Here is a 16,760-nt window from a genome sequence, read left to right on the forward strand (position 1 = left end):
ACAACTAAAGAACCTGTACATATACTCCCACTAAATTGGGTTGAGTAAACAGGAGAAACAACAAATATTTCAGTATTAAGACATGTAGTGAAGTCAGTACAACATTAATGAAGCCTAGCATTAGTTCATGCAGGTCATAGTAGTCAAACGCCCAGGTGTGATCAGCTGATGGCTACCTGATCCTAAATTATGGACTCCCAGCTCCGATAGCCAATCACAGCTCTTTCTCTCAACACAGCAGTTTATTTAAATACGACACACTTCTCACTAATCCTTGTTTTCATTAATGCTGATGCACCACACTGCTGCTGCTGCTGGCAAAGCTTAGCTTCCTCCACCCCAGCCTCCTCCTTTACAGCATAAAGCTTGTTGCAACCTTAAATTTAGAGTCATTTTACTAAAGATTAATTGCTTTTAATCTAATTTCATTGTATTCAATATGCATTGCCATAATCCATATAGGGATTTCTAGCCATGTGCTCCCTGAAAAGTCAAAGCATACTGCACTGGGAACATGTCCGACTTTGTGGCTAGAATCAGTTCTCACTTTGGTTATACAGGGACCTGATGGCTTGCCACAGCGGCCCTGTGACCCCGTATTCCTGCAGTACCCCCCATATTGCCCCCCATGGGACATAGTCGTTGGCCTTCTCAAAGTCCACAAATTACATGAGGCCCTGCAAGAACTGGTCCACTGTCCCACAGCCAGGATGAAATCCGCACTGTTCCTCCTGTATACCAAGTCCCCAGAACCATTCACCACCTTTGCCCGGCCATTCATACCCATTCACTCAGACATTCATTCACTGATGGCAGAGGTTGCAATGGAGAATCGGCCATCAGTATTAGCTAATCCCATTCGTACCCATTTACACGCCACTGATGTAGCAGTGGGAGCGAATTGGGGTTAAGTGTCTTGCCCCTCTACCTACAGAGCCACGCTATGTTCGACCCTGCTGGTGTTTGGCTCTAAGAGGTCGGCCCAGGATCCCTCTTCTAATACCGGGATCCCTCTTCTATTATATGTTTTATTGTCGTTAAACCCAGGCATTTGTTTACATATTTCTATCTAAAGCAATGTCTGGTAGTTATTCCAAATGGCTGGAATACTTGAGAACTGCCAGTCATTTTGGCTGGAGACTAAAAAGTCTGGTGGAAATGCTAATTTTATTTTGGATAGAGGTAGAAATTGAACGGAAGGGGCCACGGGCCAGCCCTGAACTCGAGCCACCTGCTTTGAGAACAACAGTCTTCCAGGGGAGGCAGACAATTATAACCACCACCAGGCTATCAGCACCCCATATTTGTACATTGTATCCCACCATGCAATCAAGTTTACAATGAAAAGGCAGCTGCTCAAATGCCCTGTTAATGACTAAAATGAGTTAATATTGTGTTGCTCTCATGTAGGAAAAATCAAAAGCAGAGCACAGATTAAGAAACAATACATTTATTGAGAGGCATACAACTATTTAAAAAAAAACTTTCACAGGAATTTTTGATTAAATAATGCAAAATACATTTAAGGCAAAACCAGGAAAATGAAGACTTGGCTTTCTTTTTGTCTCTTTCTTTTTGTTTTTAATGTATTTTATTTTGTTAATATCTGCCATCAAGGAAAGAGCAGGCTAACTGGGAGCACAGCCTCTCTGAGATTGATATTAACCCTCTATCCTCTTCTCCTGCTGCCTTGTAATCCTGGCATTTTAAAAAAAAGTCTAACAAGGTTTTCAATGCTGAATAGTTGAGATTATGTAACAATTTATCATCAGCAGGCTTGACACATTACCTTCCAATCATGACTGTGGAAACTCTCCGGTGTGCCCTGAGAGTGTCAAAGGAATGTGAACCTTTGAAAAATGAGGCCTTGGAAGTGTTCATTAGTTATTAGTGAGATTACAGCAGTAATGTAAAGGTGATTTAAAGGAAAGACATGGGAGGACAGAAAAAGAGGTTTACACCTAAAACGAAACTTTTCTGCAAAGGATATTTCGGTGAAGTTTTCTATGTGAGGAGCAGCTTTGAGATCCATTAATGCACATGGACTGTATACTTCTGTTTTCAGAGAGCACTCAGCAGTGAGCGGAGCAGAAAGAAACACTGATCAATAAGAGCTGCTTGGGTCAATAAGACCATTGATCATCACACAAACAAACACATCAGATGCTGAGCGGGAAGAAGAGCGCCGCTGAGCGAGGGTCAATACCTCCAGTCTGAGCTGATGGTAAAACCTGATTTTAATCCTCTGACTGTGACTCAGGATTAGTCAAAATAAACACTCATGTTCATTTTCAATGGACTTTTCTACAGCATGGCTTACTGTTTTTACTTCTCTAAAGGATACAGGACATCAAACTACACTAACGTGGCAGTTGTAATAGGAAAAGAAATCTAGAATTCACTTAAAGTGATGGGCTACAGTTGAGGTGGTAAATTTTAGAAATGCAATTACACACATTTTTCAATCATTTAGAATACTTTCCATGTCTGAGGCTTGTGGTTTTGGCACTAATCCATGTTGCTGTGTCATATTTTTCACATAACACTCAGCATTGAAGGCCCTGTTGGTGACATTTAGGCTGAGAATGATCACTAATTGATCCCAGGAAAGTCAAGTCACTGCAGAAGGATATCTAACAGCATTACTAGCATCTGACATCAGAATTATTTTAACCCTTTCCAAGGCATCCCAAGTTTTTAATTAGGGACTCTTAAATGACATACTCAAATTAAAACAGATACTGTTCATGAACACCTGACTACGAACAACACCCAGACTATTCCTAAAGCAAATACACTTCGGTTTCTCCTACTGTGTCAGAATGATGGCCTTTGCACACTGAGTCTGTTTTTCTGTCAAATTTTTCCTCAAAATTTGATCTCATGTAGTCCTAATCATGTTTATACACACTGACACCAACATTTTTTTGTGTCAGATTTTTTGGAACAGGTTTGATTTTATGCAAATTTTCACATCAGACCGAGTCATTGAGATAGGTGATTGATGATTTAGATTAGCGTCTTCTGACTCCTTCCTGCTCACTCACCCCAGCCCGACCCCTCTGCTCTCTCCATCTCTGTCACAACCTCACTTTAAAGGTCTTTACCGAGTGGCAACCTCCAGCCTTGAAAAATTAAGCCAAGCGGAAGTGCCAACAATTGCAATATGACGATAGTCCTCTTGAGGCTGGCTGTAAGAACACAACACATGTTAAAAAGCTGTTTTTTATACTAGAAATAAACTGGTTTACAGCCTGGTTCAAAAAACGAAATATGTCTCATTAGCTAATGTCTTCATGTCCTTTCACTGAATGGGGAATTAATTTTTTTGTACCACAGTCGTTTCAGTTATATTCAGGAAAAACCTCACTGCACACTGATTGCCGCATTTCATTTGATTGACAGATAGCTTGACAGGTAGACGCTACCATCTGTCAACCAGAAGGCTAGCTTTAGTGATAGCTTAGCTGACAGGAAGTTGAGCTCAGTAGGCAGGCCCTGTCTGCCATTAGGTTGATCAAAAATTCGGTTGAGGCGGTGAATTTCAGTATGGAAGCTGCCACGGACTGGCTTCAAAAGCTGTTTGAGTCCGCCCTTTGCAATCAAGTGGCTGACGTCAAACAGGCTTTGTCCAATTCCATTTACAGTCCGTGGTCTTTACACACTGAGCCCATTATTTTCAGGTCCTTCATTTTTTTTATTTTTTATTTTTTCCCGGATCCGTAATTGATAAAACGGCACACTCGAACCTTTCACGCTGAGTCCATTGCTTTTTTATTTGCCTTCACTGCAAAAATTCGTAACCTTGCAAAGCAGATGGATACGCCAATTTCTGTGTTTCTTACTGGCAAATCCATCTTGCAAAGCTCCTGTCTGAACCGTTTGGGCCCCATTAGAAAGTGACAGGACCAATCAGCGACGAGGGGCAGTACTTTCAGCCGCATGACGTAAGCAAGCAGCAACAAGAAGCCGGTGCAGAAACCAGTGTGTAAAGACCTTGACTGTAGGTCTATCTGACACAGTTACACAGATCAAGTTCAAGTTAAAATTTAATTTAAAACCTACAAAAAACCCGACTGTTTAGTAATGGATTTGTATAGAAATGTCCAGGCAAATTTCTAAATGACCAGTCTCACAGATACCAGGTAACCAAATGACATCAGAGTTATGTTACACAAAATTTGTGTGTTTATCTCAATATGCTTGAGCCAAGTTTAAGTTTAAACAGAATCAAAATAGAAAGTTCTTTATGACTTTTAAAGTTTGAAACCTAAAACAGAGTTATGTCACTGTTCACCACTCACCTTTAATCTGCACAAAAGACATGTGCCCTTGAGCTACGGTGGCCTGTGAGTGACATTGCCTGTTATAATTTCAGCTAATTACTGCACAAATTCAAAGACATTCATTTCTCTGTAGTTAAAACTCTTCTGCTCAGTCCCCATAGAAAAGTTTCACACTGTTTGAGCTACAGGGCAGAAATAAAAACAACTAATTTCTCATTTTATCATGTTAATTAAAACACATTACATCAGATGATAATCCAGAGACAGTTGTGGTGTTGAGATATTCTGGTGATACTTCATGGTCGGGTTGGCTGACAGCTGCTGGAGGTGAGATACTCAGGATGAAGTCTTCTCCCTGAACGGCATCAACTCTATTTTCATTCTGACCACAGCATGGAGCCTCCACACCTGAGCACATGGTTAAAGTAAGGGCTGCTGGAGGGGACAAACAAGTGACTTTGAGTGAATTTATCATAGTGTCCCTGGAGTCGCAGCCTGCTTGCACAACCACATCAGAGGACGAGGATTTCCAACTATCATAGGTACTTCTAAATAACATGGAACAAACTGTAAGCTGCTCTGCTGTCAATGAAACGACGTGATAAAGGAAAACCCAGAATTATGAATCTGGGACTTTATGTTGCTTTTTCTGATGAATACCAATGTTGCTCTTCAAAATGAATTTCTTCAAAGATGATTAGCACTGGGAGCTTTTATTATGACAGGCCTGGCAGGAATAGAATGTTTCTAACATCACTTACTTTACTAAACTTTAGCATTGTGATGCTAACAGACAGGGGGGATTAAACTGTTGCTGCTTTGAGAGAGACAAAGCCACAGTCTGCTTCTTTTAATCATCCGGGACTAAAGACAAGTAAAAAATTGATTTGAAAACATCTTCAGCAGGTAAGATGTTTGTTCCTGCTGCACCTTGTTCCAGTGAAAAATAGATGAGCACTCAAGTAATTAGCCTTCCACCTGACCTTATGGTGAACCATAGCCAGAGCGTGGTTGCCTGGCTCTGTGCCAGAGCCAAGAGACAGAAATCTGTTTTCTGGTACAAACCACTGTTATAATACTTTAAATGATCCATAGGCCACTGTGACTGATAGATTTGGAAAATTTACATCACAATTAATAACCTTTGCTTGAGTTTTGAAAGAAATTTTACCAAATTGCCAAGGACTTTGGATTTCTGACAGAAGTTTGCACAACTCAATTTTCAAAAGAAAAAAGTTGGAAAGACATCAACTTCATTTTTTTTTTAATCTGAAGGGGTTGCTTGCATCAAATTCAAAATAGGCATGCAGTAGTTATCCAAAGTCAATGTATGGTCTCATTTTCAACACCAGATATGTTGCCTTTGTGCTATCAAGTAAATAAAAAAATGGAATTAAAATAATACATGTGGTTCAATGATTTGCAGAAAATCAACCTTGTAATCTTTTTATTTTCATCTTACACAATGTCCAGTTTTAAAGCCAACAAGGCTACACAATCTAAATCCCCAAAATTTGGGACACCTTTTAAAATGAAAATGAAAACAACATGCAGTGTTTTGTGAATCTCGTAAACCCATTGTTTCATAATAGAACATAAACAACAAGGGCTGTCAAAAAATAATCGTGATTAATCTCAGAATTTCTGTGGTTAATCGCACTGTTTTTAGTGCATTTCAAATTTGCATTTCAAACTGTTTTTGTGTTATTTTGGATTATTCTACTGTCTTAAACTAAGGGTTATTGACAGATAAAGGGACTTTCTATGGATTGAACATGAAATGGATCATTAAAAAAGGTGCAGATGACTTCTGACTTGTCCACTGACCTCCCTGCAAGTTTTTTGAAGTGAAATCTGACATCAAGGAGCAGTGGACTTGTTTGACATCACTGTGCTACAGGAAGATGCTGTTGTAGCTTAACCAAAGTGTGTTAAAAGAAACAATAAAGGATGTGATTAAAAAATTAGAGCACCTTCACTAATTGTGACTAACTCGATAAAAATTGGCAGCTCTATAAACAACTTATCAGATGGTGAAACAGAGACACAGAAAAACACAAACCCATTTTCAATTTGACAGCAGCATCACTTCTCAAAAAAAGTAGGGAGGGAGCAACAAAAGGCTGGAAAATGAAGTGGCACTAATAGCTGAGGGAGCATTTTTCAACAAATCAGGTTAATTGGCGTCAGGTCAGCAAAATGACTGGGTATAAGAAGTACAAGACTCTCAGAAGTAAAGATGGGCAGAGGTTCACCAATCTGCAAAACTGTGTCTAAAAATTGCAGAAGAATTTTAGAAAAAGACAAAGCAAAGACATTTGATATTACACCCTCTACAGTACATAACCTCATCAAAAGATTCAAAGAATCTGGTGAAACCTCTGTGCACAAGGGACGTGAAAAAGATTGATAAAAAGAAGCCATACGTGACCATGATCCAGAAACTCAGCCGCCAGTGTTGTGTCTGAACGAGTTCAGTGAGCGATCGTTTATGAACTCGTTCATATTTTGGGCGAACGTAAACTGAACGCACTGTATTTCTGCCTAAAGAACGTTATAGTGAGCACGCTCATTCTGGCGTTTGTGAACAGCGCTTTCTCACAGTTTAACTTTGTTCAAGAGAGTGCAAAATTTCCATAGAGCCTTCCAGGAGAAAAACCCGGCTAAAACACACCATAAACGGGCCTTAATATGTAGGGGGAAAAACACTCAATCTGGCAACACCAGCCACCACAGAGTCGCACCGCCGCTTGCATCATCAAAATGCGAAGCATGGAGGCAAAAACTATGAAGGCAGCAGCACTATCTCAGACTCTACATCCACGATTAATACGGCATTTTCATCTGATTGCTTAAAAGAATTTTATGAAAAGGTCAGTGATGATCCAGGTGGGAAAAATCCTACCTTTTTGTGTAAACTTTGCCCACCAGGTTTCAAGAGGCATCTCCGTACATCAACAACATCAACAGCAAACCTGAAACGGCACATTGAACTAAAGCACCCGGCTAGTCTTTCACGGTATGTGCAAGTGACTAAATGGATGGCAACAATGGGGAAATGCCAGTATTCTAAGGGTAATAGCTCACAACAACATATTAGAAAAAAGAACCATGAACTAGTTCACTTTTGGGACTGTGAACTTAGTTCAAAATTTTGAATTATGAACTATGAACTGAACTTGTTCATTTAAAAATTTGTGAACTGAACTTTGAAATAGTTCATGTAGAAATTGAACTTTCCCAACACTGTCAGCCACCTTCTCTGGGCCAAAGCTCATTACCTCCACCATGGCGGTCATGTGATCGGGTGGGTTTGTTCGTTGGTTAGCTTGTTAGTTAGTTTGTTAGTTTGTTAGCAACATAACTCAAAAAGTCATGGACGGATTTTGATGAAATTTTCAGGAAATGTCAGGCATAAGGAAGAACTAATTAGATTTTTGGGACTGATCCGGATCACCGTCTGGATCCAGGAACTTTTTAAAGGATTCTTTACTATTGGGAGATAGGGCTAATGGCGGAGGTCTGCGCTGTTACCACTTTACAGCGGACATGAGTAACTTCAATCCCAGCAGCAGTTTTTGGGTGTGTTTCTATTCAAAGTTTTGGAGTTTATAGAGTTTGAAAGATGCACACCCGGTCGAGGAGACGAATCGGAGTGTAAGAGAGAGAAAGACAGTGAATTGTAGCGAAAGTACTCACAATTCTGGGAGGAATAGGGGAATATTCACCCTCTGCCATGACTTCCAGTCGCCTGGTGAGACCATGGGTGCATCTGTTGGCACCCGTAGCGAAGCCAGTGCTTTGCCTCATCATGTTTCCACCCCACCGGGGAGGGAGTAATCGGCGAATGCTGTTCTAGGGGGCACATGGGGACAGGTCCAGGAATTTTTGAAAGGATTCCTTACTATTGGGAGATAGGGCTAATGGCGGAGGTCTGCACTTTCTGAGTGCTTTTCTAGTTTAAAATGGATTGAGGCAAAATGGAAAACTGTTCTGTGGTCAGATGAATTAAAATTTGAAAAATTCTCTTTGGAAGCTACGGACCCCGTGTCCTGCGAACTAAAGAGGAGAGGAACCATCAGTGCACAGTTCAAAAGCCTCCATCTCCGATGGTATGGGATTGTATAGTGCCTATGGTGTGGGCAGTTTATACACCAGGAAAATCATTATCAATGCTGAAAACTGTATAGAGGTTGTAGAGGAATATAAGCCCCCACCCAGCCAACATCTGTTTAAGAGGACGCCTTGCAGATTTCAGCAAGACAATGCCACGTCCATCACAATAGCATGGCTTCACAGTCGAAGAGACCAGTTGCTGAACTGGCGTGCCTGTAGTCCAGATCTTTCACCCATAGAAAACATTTGATGCATCATTTTAAAAAATCCTGCAAAAAAAAAACCCCAGAACTGTGAGCAGCTAGACTCCTACATCAGACAAGAACGGGACAGAATTCCTCTCCCAAAACTCCAGCAACTGCTCTTCTCACTACCCAGACGTTTGCAGACTGTACTTTAAAGAAGAATGGATGCCATACAATGGTATATGGCCCTGTCCTTACTTTTTAGAGACGTGTTGCTGCCATCAACTTCAGAATGAGCTCATATTTTTCATGTCTCGGTGTAAACATCTGATATGTTGTTTATGTTGTATTGTGAATAAAATATGGGTTTATGAGATTTAAAAATCATTTAGCCCCATGTTGTACTTCACATAAAAGACATCTGAATAATGAGGTCAAGCTTTTTATAGAAAACTTTGCTGAGAAACTGCTGAACTTAAACAGTTGAAAAAGTTGCTTTATTATTTCTTTTAATACTTTCAGGAGTTTCTGAAAGTTTGTGTTTGTCAGAAATGATTACACATATGGATAAAAAAAACTTTGAGACTTAAGCAGAGAAAATTAAAAATGTTATAAATATAGCAGCGTTCCACTGCAGGGGATTAAATCAGTAACTTAGTCTCACAATCTTGCCTTAGAGAGCGGCCTCACAATGCTTCTGCTGCTTTTTTGTGTTTTTCTTTCTTTTGGTGACAGTAGGATAACTTACATTATAGTAGAAGGAGTGTATTTGAGTTCAAAGTTTTCTTTAATAGTTTCCTGTTGAGAAAAAGAACAATTCTATAAAACAAAGGAGCTATTAGTGAAAAAATCAATGTTCCTTTCCTCCTCTGAGTCAAACTTTTAAGTTTGCTCATTGTGAGGCTGTGGTTTGAATATTTCAGCTTATAGATGAACTGTCGACGGTCTGACAGCAGACACTATATAAACTTTGAACACCGGCTCTCAGGGAGACGTCGATACTTGTAAATATTTAATTCAGTGCCTCCGACAATGCACGCCACTGAAACAAATCTTTAGCAGATTGAATTTGAGATAAATGGTACGGAAATATCTCCAGAGCTGATACACACATTTTTATACGCTGTGGCCATGTCAGAGAGGCCTTGTTGGTTTTTGTTTCACAGATAGTTTGTCAGCACTTCTGTGTGTCCGATATGATATGTATAGATGTTAATCAGATAACAGTACAGTAAAACACCACTTTAAATACCTGAATTGTTATTTAAGAGGCATGATTTATGGATTTCAGTGTATAAACCCTTGAAAAATATCATAAGTCCTGCAGAGAGCTTCTGTTAATCACTAAATGCTGATATACTAACGCACTAAGGGCCCTTATGTGAGGTGTCCTGATCTGTTGCATTGGTTACACCAAGAGCTCATGGTATTTAAATAGCAAAAGAACTCTCATTAGTGCCCTTGGGTGTGTTTGTCCTCAAATGAGGAGTGGACTGGTGCAACGCTGATGCGCTCCTTTATTGACCACCTAAAACCTGGTCTGCAGCCTTTGGCACTGTTGTTCATGTTATTTTGGTGATGCATGAGAAAGATTGACATGCATCAACTTCTAAGGATCCTGTTCCACACACTCAGGATGCACTATTTGCTAAAATGTTCAGCTATATACCACCAGCCACTTTATTAGGTACACCTTGCTTGTATTGGATTGGACCCCCCTTTTGTTTTCACAGCTGCTTAATTCTTTCTGGCATGGTTTCAACAAGGTGTTGGAAACATTCCTCCAAGATTTAGGTCCTTATTGACATTATAGCATCACACAGTTGCTGCAGATTTGTTGGCTGCACATCTATGATGCAAGTCTCTCGTTCCACCACTCCCAAAAGTGCTCTGTTGGATTGGGAATCTGGTGGCTGTAGAGGCCACTGGAGAACATGTTCAAAAAAACAGATTGAGATGATTTGAGCTTTGTGACATGGTGCATTATCCTGCTGGAGATACCCATCAGAAGATGGGTACACTGTGGTCATAAAGGGATGGACATGGTCAGCAACAATACTCAGGTAGACTGTTTAAATGATGTTCAGTTGGTACTTAGGATCCCAACGTGGACCAAGAAAATATCCCCCACACCTTTTTATACCACCAACAATCTGAGCTGTTGATACAAGGCAGGCTGGATCCATGCTTTCATGTTGTTTATGGCAGATTTTGGCCCTGCCATCTGAATGTTACAGATGAAGTCCAGACTCACCAGGCAACGTTTCTTACAAGCTTCGATTGTCCAATTTTGGTGAGCCCATGTGAACTGTAACCTCAGTTTCCTGTTCTTACAGGAGTGGCCCGTGGTGTGGTCTTCTGTTCCTGTACCCCATCTGCTTCAAAATTTGATTTGATGTGCCTTCCAAGATGGTATTGAGTGGCTGTTGCCTTTCTATTATCTTAAACCAGTCTGGCCATTCTCCCAAGACCTCTGAAATCAACAAGGCATTTTCGTCCACCCTAGAGACAGTTGTACATCAAAATCCAAGTAGATCAGCAGTTTCTAAAAGACTCAGACCAGCCTGTCTGGCACCAGCAACCAGGCCACATTCAAAGTCACTTAAATCCCCTTTCATCCCCATTGTGATGCTTGGTTTGAACTTCTGCAGAACTTCTTGACCATGTCTACATGCCTAAATGCATTGATTTGCTATTTGATTGACTGATCAACTAATTGTGTTAACAAGCAATTTAACAGGTGTACCTAATAAAGTGGCCAGCATGTTTAACATAACTCTGATAATTGTAATCACATTTATTCACTAACACAGTAGAGAATACAACCATTTCATGACTAGTGAAGTCACACTTTTGTTTCTGATAATTGAGCTTCAGTTAAATAAAACCTAATTCAGGGCATCAAAATACTTCACAGTGTGTCTTTTGTGTGTTGTGCATGTTCATTGGTACAATAATAGGAGAGAACTGGGCAGAGTTTGGTTTATTTGAAAATAAAGACTGTAATCCACCAGGTTGATAATAACACACAGCAGACAGGTGCACCTGGCTCTCAAACACAATAAGAGTTGACACTGATTTGTTTACATCTAAAACATACCTATGTATTATCAAGTGTCTTAATTCAACCTCTGAGCTCTCTGCTCTTCTCTGAACACTGATTAAGGATTCTGTAAACAGCATAATGTAGTTGAACATACCCAACTCACCTTGTGCATGCTTTAGCAAGCATGCTTCAGACCATCAAAATCACAATCTTACACATTTTATTATCTGTCCTTTATATTAAAAAAAGTTTTACATCATCTGTGATACAAAATCATTTCAATCAAATGCACTTGCAGGGTGAGGTAAAAAAAAAAAAGACAATGACAGGGATTAAATGAGAACAACATTGCAAACTTTTGGAGCAGATTTGTAAACCTTTCCATCATGTTTGTTTTTAACTCAAACTCTCCATCAATGCAGGGTGGCAAATCTCCTGCTGATTATCATCTCCAACACACAAAAAGAATAATCTTTAATGATGCATATATACACACATATATATGTGTGTGTGTTTATGGAAGGTTCTCTTCAAAAACTGCATTTCCAAGGTTTATGTGACATTTGAACATATTTTGACATAGAATACAGTTGTCTAATTTACTTAGGATACCTGAATGCATCATATTTTCTGTCTTCAGCTCGTAAATTTCACAAATTAACTTCAATTTTGCGAATTCCAACGCAGATTTCTACATTGAATTAATATTTTTAACAAACAGGACTTGCTCAAAGTTTTGGAGCACTTTTCAGCATTTATCTGAGCAGCTGAAGAAGAAAACTGTCCTGAAGCAGCTGAGGAGAGTGGTGTGACCATGGCTTGATCCCATGTTGTTGTTAGTGTTATTATAACATTAGCAAAGATGTGCTTTGCCTGAAGGTGGTACTTAAGACTCGTTGTGCTTCAATGTAAAGACAGTTCATCACTGCAGTATGTACACACAATTTTGGTTTTATCTTAACTAACATTCGCCAGCTTTTTAAAAAGAAAATTGCCATTAAGCAGACCTGGGTCCGTCTCCTCACTCATCACTGCTGGCTGTGTCTGACCTCTCACCTCTTTACCCCTAGAGACACGTAAACATCCGCGCTGAAGAACTTAGAAGGTAAGTTGTGGTCAAACATAGTCATATGATTAAATTGCGTTATTATTTTTTTAATGCGTTAAGGTTTTAAGATTAATCCCGAGCATTCACGCGTATATATATATATGCTTAACAAATTTATTAGACCACCACCCAAAGTAAGGTTTATGCCACAGCTGTCCTAAATTAACAGCATTGGTAATTACCAAAATCATTTTTTATGTTTCTGCAATGGTTAATACACCAATATGTAGAAGCTCTTTAACCCAAATGATATTTTTAATCCTAAAACATAATTATTATTGTTATCCATGAATTTTCAAACTGAAAAAATAGAAAAGCACATTATTATTTCTTGATTAATATGTCAAATTATAGTTATTTACTTGCATTCCTGAACAGAGAAATGAGTTTTAGTGGTTGAATGTTATGCTTGATTCATTTCTGACTTCTCAGAGAAGCCGAGTGAGCCGGCTCAAATTTGGGTATGAAAAGGTGAATTCAGTTTCCTCATTTCTGTTCAAAATGGTAAAACGTGGAGAGCTCACTGAAAATGAAAGATTCCGCATTAAAGCACTTCATGATGCTGGATGGTCTCTGAGACAAATATGACAGGTGGTCTAATAAATTTGTTAAGCACTGTATAGAGAGAAAGATAGATAGAGATACCATCTGTGGTTTGCCAAGGCCTAAAGAAACCCCCCCCCCCCCCGTCAGTTGGTGTGAGGTGGAATACATCCTAAACTGGTCACCTCTTTATCTTTTTGTAAACAGAAAAAAAGACCTCAACAAACACTGGACACAGTTTGATTTTAAACTTTTATTCACTTAAATTCTCCAGTGTTAAAGCAAGAACAAAACATGTATAATGTCCTTTGGTGGGATTTTATTACACTTTATTAATACTGTATATGTAAACTGATATTCTTTGATGCCAGCACGTTGCCAATACAAAGGAAATAACTGCACAACTAAAAGTAAGATCAACAAAAAGAAAAAAAAAAATAAGAGAAAGAAACAGAAATGAAATGAAACAACCTTCAGCGTGTGGAAGTCTGGAATAGATACATTAAAGGTCGCCTGTTTCTCTATCACAGTTCAGTAAAGATACAAAAGGACTACATGACGCTTTTTTTTGTTGCTCTGTCGAGAAAAAGAACTTGCAAATACACCGATGGTTTTTTCTACGCACTCCTCGTCTGCTCGGGTGGAAACTATCCTCGGACCATGACGACAGGGAAGCGTGTTCGGTCTGAGATAGAAAAAGAATCAGAGGAACTTTCCGGAAGAGAGTAAAGGGGGGAGGGGAAGGGGCTTCTTACACATGTGCATCACTAACATTGGACAAAAGAATCTTCCAACCAGCGAGGGTTTACAGAGAAACGTTCACGAAAGCACAGGTCAGTGGCAGCATGGCGAGGGAGGGACGGGAAGGGGGGGAAGATGAAGAGGGGAGAGAGAAGCTAGAGAGGAAGAGGGGGCTGACATGGGGGATGCGGGGGGGGGAGGTCTGTGTCACAAAGAGGCAGTCCGACAGAATTCCTTCATTTCACAAAGCACTGACAGCAAAGAACACATCCTGATTCCTCCTCCGTCTGTGAATGTTTCTGTTTCTTTGAGCGTCTGCGGCGTCTCTTCAGCCATCTTTAGCGTCCCGAGAGGGAGATCTGCGGCCGCTGTACGGCACCATAGCTGATTGGTGGCAGCTGTTTGCCGTGGCGATGAGAGGAAGTGAGCAAGTCTGTCATCTTCCCTCCTCCAGTGGAAGGAGCTCATACCTGTATGGCTTAGAGGGGAGGGGGCTCTTTTTACTCTTGTTAAGCTCTTTTTAATAATATCTGTCATTTTTAGAAGTATATGTTTTTTTTATTTTTATATATTCTTTAAATTAAATAAAGTTCTTGCACTCTTTGTCTGCACATTCCCTTTTCAAGTGTCTGTAAAGTCCGGCGGCGAGAAGCTCGGTACAGTTCAGTCCTCAAAGCTCATGTTCAGGTTCGATGGGTATTTTAAGAGGGGAAGGGAGGGGGGACGTCAAGGTGGAGGAGGTGGGCGGGGTCATCACTCCCACCAGGTCCGGGTCCGTTCAGCAGGACGCCGCTCTCAGCAGCATGGAGCCCAGCAGCAGCAGCAGGAGCAACCATGGGGAGGACGGTGGAGTCAAGGGGGCGTAGCCTGAGTCGGCGCCCCCGCAGCCCCCCAGCTCGGACTCACAGCGAGACTTCTCACACAACAGGCCCGTGTAGGCGGAGGGGCAGTTGCAGCGGACGTTGTTCACGCACACGCCGCCATTTTGGCAGCGAAGGAGCTCGTTGTCACACACCCGGGCTGCAGGGAGGAGAGAGAGAGAGGGGTGAGAAGCAGGCAGGTGTGAGAGGAAAGGTGACACTTTGCCTCCAATAACAAAAGTAATAGAACAAAATATCATTTCCTCATATGAAATTATATTAAAATTTAACATATAATAACTGTGTGAAGCAGGAATTTTCTTATAATTTAAATCATTCAGTCAAGAATTTAAAAAATGTTTTTTTTTCCAGGTAAGATGTTTCTACAGTAAAGATTTCAAGCTTTTGGGGTTGTTCTGTATTTAAGTATGTAGTCTTTGACAAAACACAACTTTACTTTTCTATTTTCAAACCTGTGAATATTCTTGGCTCTCGTTTTCACTCAATATATAACTATATAAAACTTACTATATATATTTAATGAACTTGTGGTCTTATTTATGCTTTCATATGTTTTGATATAAAAGACCATTAGAAAAAAGGAGATTGCAGCATTTTAAAACACATATTAAAAAGCATCAAACCCCCTATTTTAACCTTATTTTGAGCCTTTATAGAGAGACTAACAGTCAGTTTATGCCACTCTTGAATGAAGACATATAGCATGCCTTTCTATTCTGTGCAGACCTGCCAACATTGGCTGGGCCCCCAGGAAAAACAGAGAATGGACCCTGCCCGGCTGTGATTTATTGAAGAAACCAATGCATGTGTTCTGGATCAGTAGCACTGCTGCCAGTGTCCTGACAGTTACCCCATTTTGGCACTGAAAACTACATCATTGGGTCCTGATGTTGAAATAATCTACTCATTTTTGCCACTTTTTAACCCCTGTAATATTTTATCAAGCTATTTTTTCTTTTTTTTTTTTTTGCCAATTTTTGCCTCTCCAACCAATTTTCCCCACTTTAATTCACAAATTTCTAACACTTTAACCAATGATGCCACTTTTTAACCACTTTTCTCCATTTCCCACCCATGTTTGCCACTATTTGCAGTTTTCCAACCCATTTTTGCCTCTCCTAACCTATTTGCCCACCTTTATTCACAAATTTCCACCACTATAACCCCATTTATGCTACTTTTTACCACTTTGTATCCAAGTTCTTTCCACTTTTTTTCCCCATTTTCTTCTTTAACCTTTTATTAACCACATTTTTACCTATTTTCACCACCTTTGATCAATTTATGCCCCCTTCAACCCATTTTTGCCCGTTTTTGACAATTTATGCCACTTTCAAAACATTTTGCCATTTTTTTAACAGCTTTTCACCATTCCCTACACATTTTTGCCCCTTTTTGCAGTTTTGTAACCTTTTCCCCCACTTTTATTCACCAATTTCCACCACTCTAACCCCATTTATGCCACTTATTGCCTTTTTGTACCCATTTTTTTCCCACTTCAATATTCTTCCCTTCCTTTAACCTTTACCCTTTGTGCGTATTTTCACATTGAATCAATTTATGCCCCTTCTTACCCTTTTTACCACTTTCTTTGCCATTTTTTGCCTCTTTTAACCCAGTTTTGCTACTTTTTAACAGCTTTTACTATTTACCCCAATTTTTGCATTTGGTAACCCGTTTTGTCATTTTAACCCTTGTTTGCCATTTCTAACCCAATTTTTGCCATCCACATTATTAACATGAATGAAAAAGGTTTTTCTGTTTTCAGAAAAGGGGTTTAAATTTTGAAGAGGGCCATAATGTACTACATCATAAATACATAAAATGTGTTGTTTGTTGGGTGGTAAGAGTGGT

General features: G+C 39.9%; 1 protein-coding gene across 9 annotated transcripts in view; it reads right to left on the reverse strand.

The window, feature by feature from the left end:
- Positions 1 to 13,558: 13,558 nt before the first annotated feature.
- Positions 13,559 to 16,760, reverse strand: part of ntng1a (netrin g1a) — a 201,558-nt gene continuing 198,356 nt past the window's right edge. For all 9 annotated transcript variants that reach the window (XM_041814502.1, XM_041814499.1, XM_041814498.1 and 6 more), the window contains one exon: positions 13,559 to 15,045. In XM_041814502.1, the coding sequence (XP_041670436.1) occupies positions 14,804 to 15,045 (242 nt within the window). In that variant the 3' untranslated portion in view covers positions 13,559 to 14,803. The remainder of the gene's footprint in view (positions 15,046 to 16,760) is intronic.

This window comes from Cheilinus undulatus, linkage group 19 (assembly GCF_018320785.1).
Source record: "Cheilinus undulatus linkage group 19, ASM1832078v1, whole genome shotgun sequence".
NCBI classification, from domain to species: domain Eukaryota; kingdom Metazoa; phylum Chordata; class Actinopteri; order Labriformes; family Labridae; genus Cheilinus; species Cheilinus undulatus.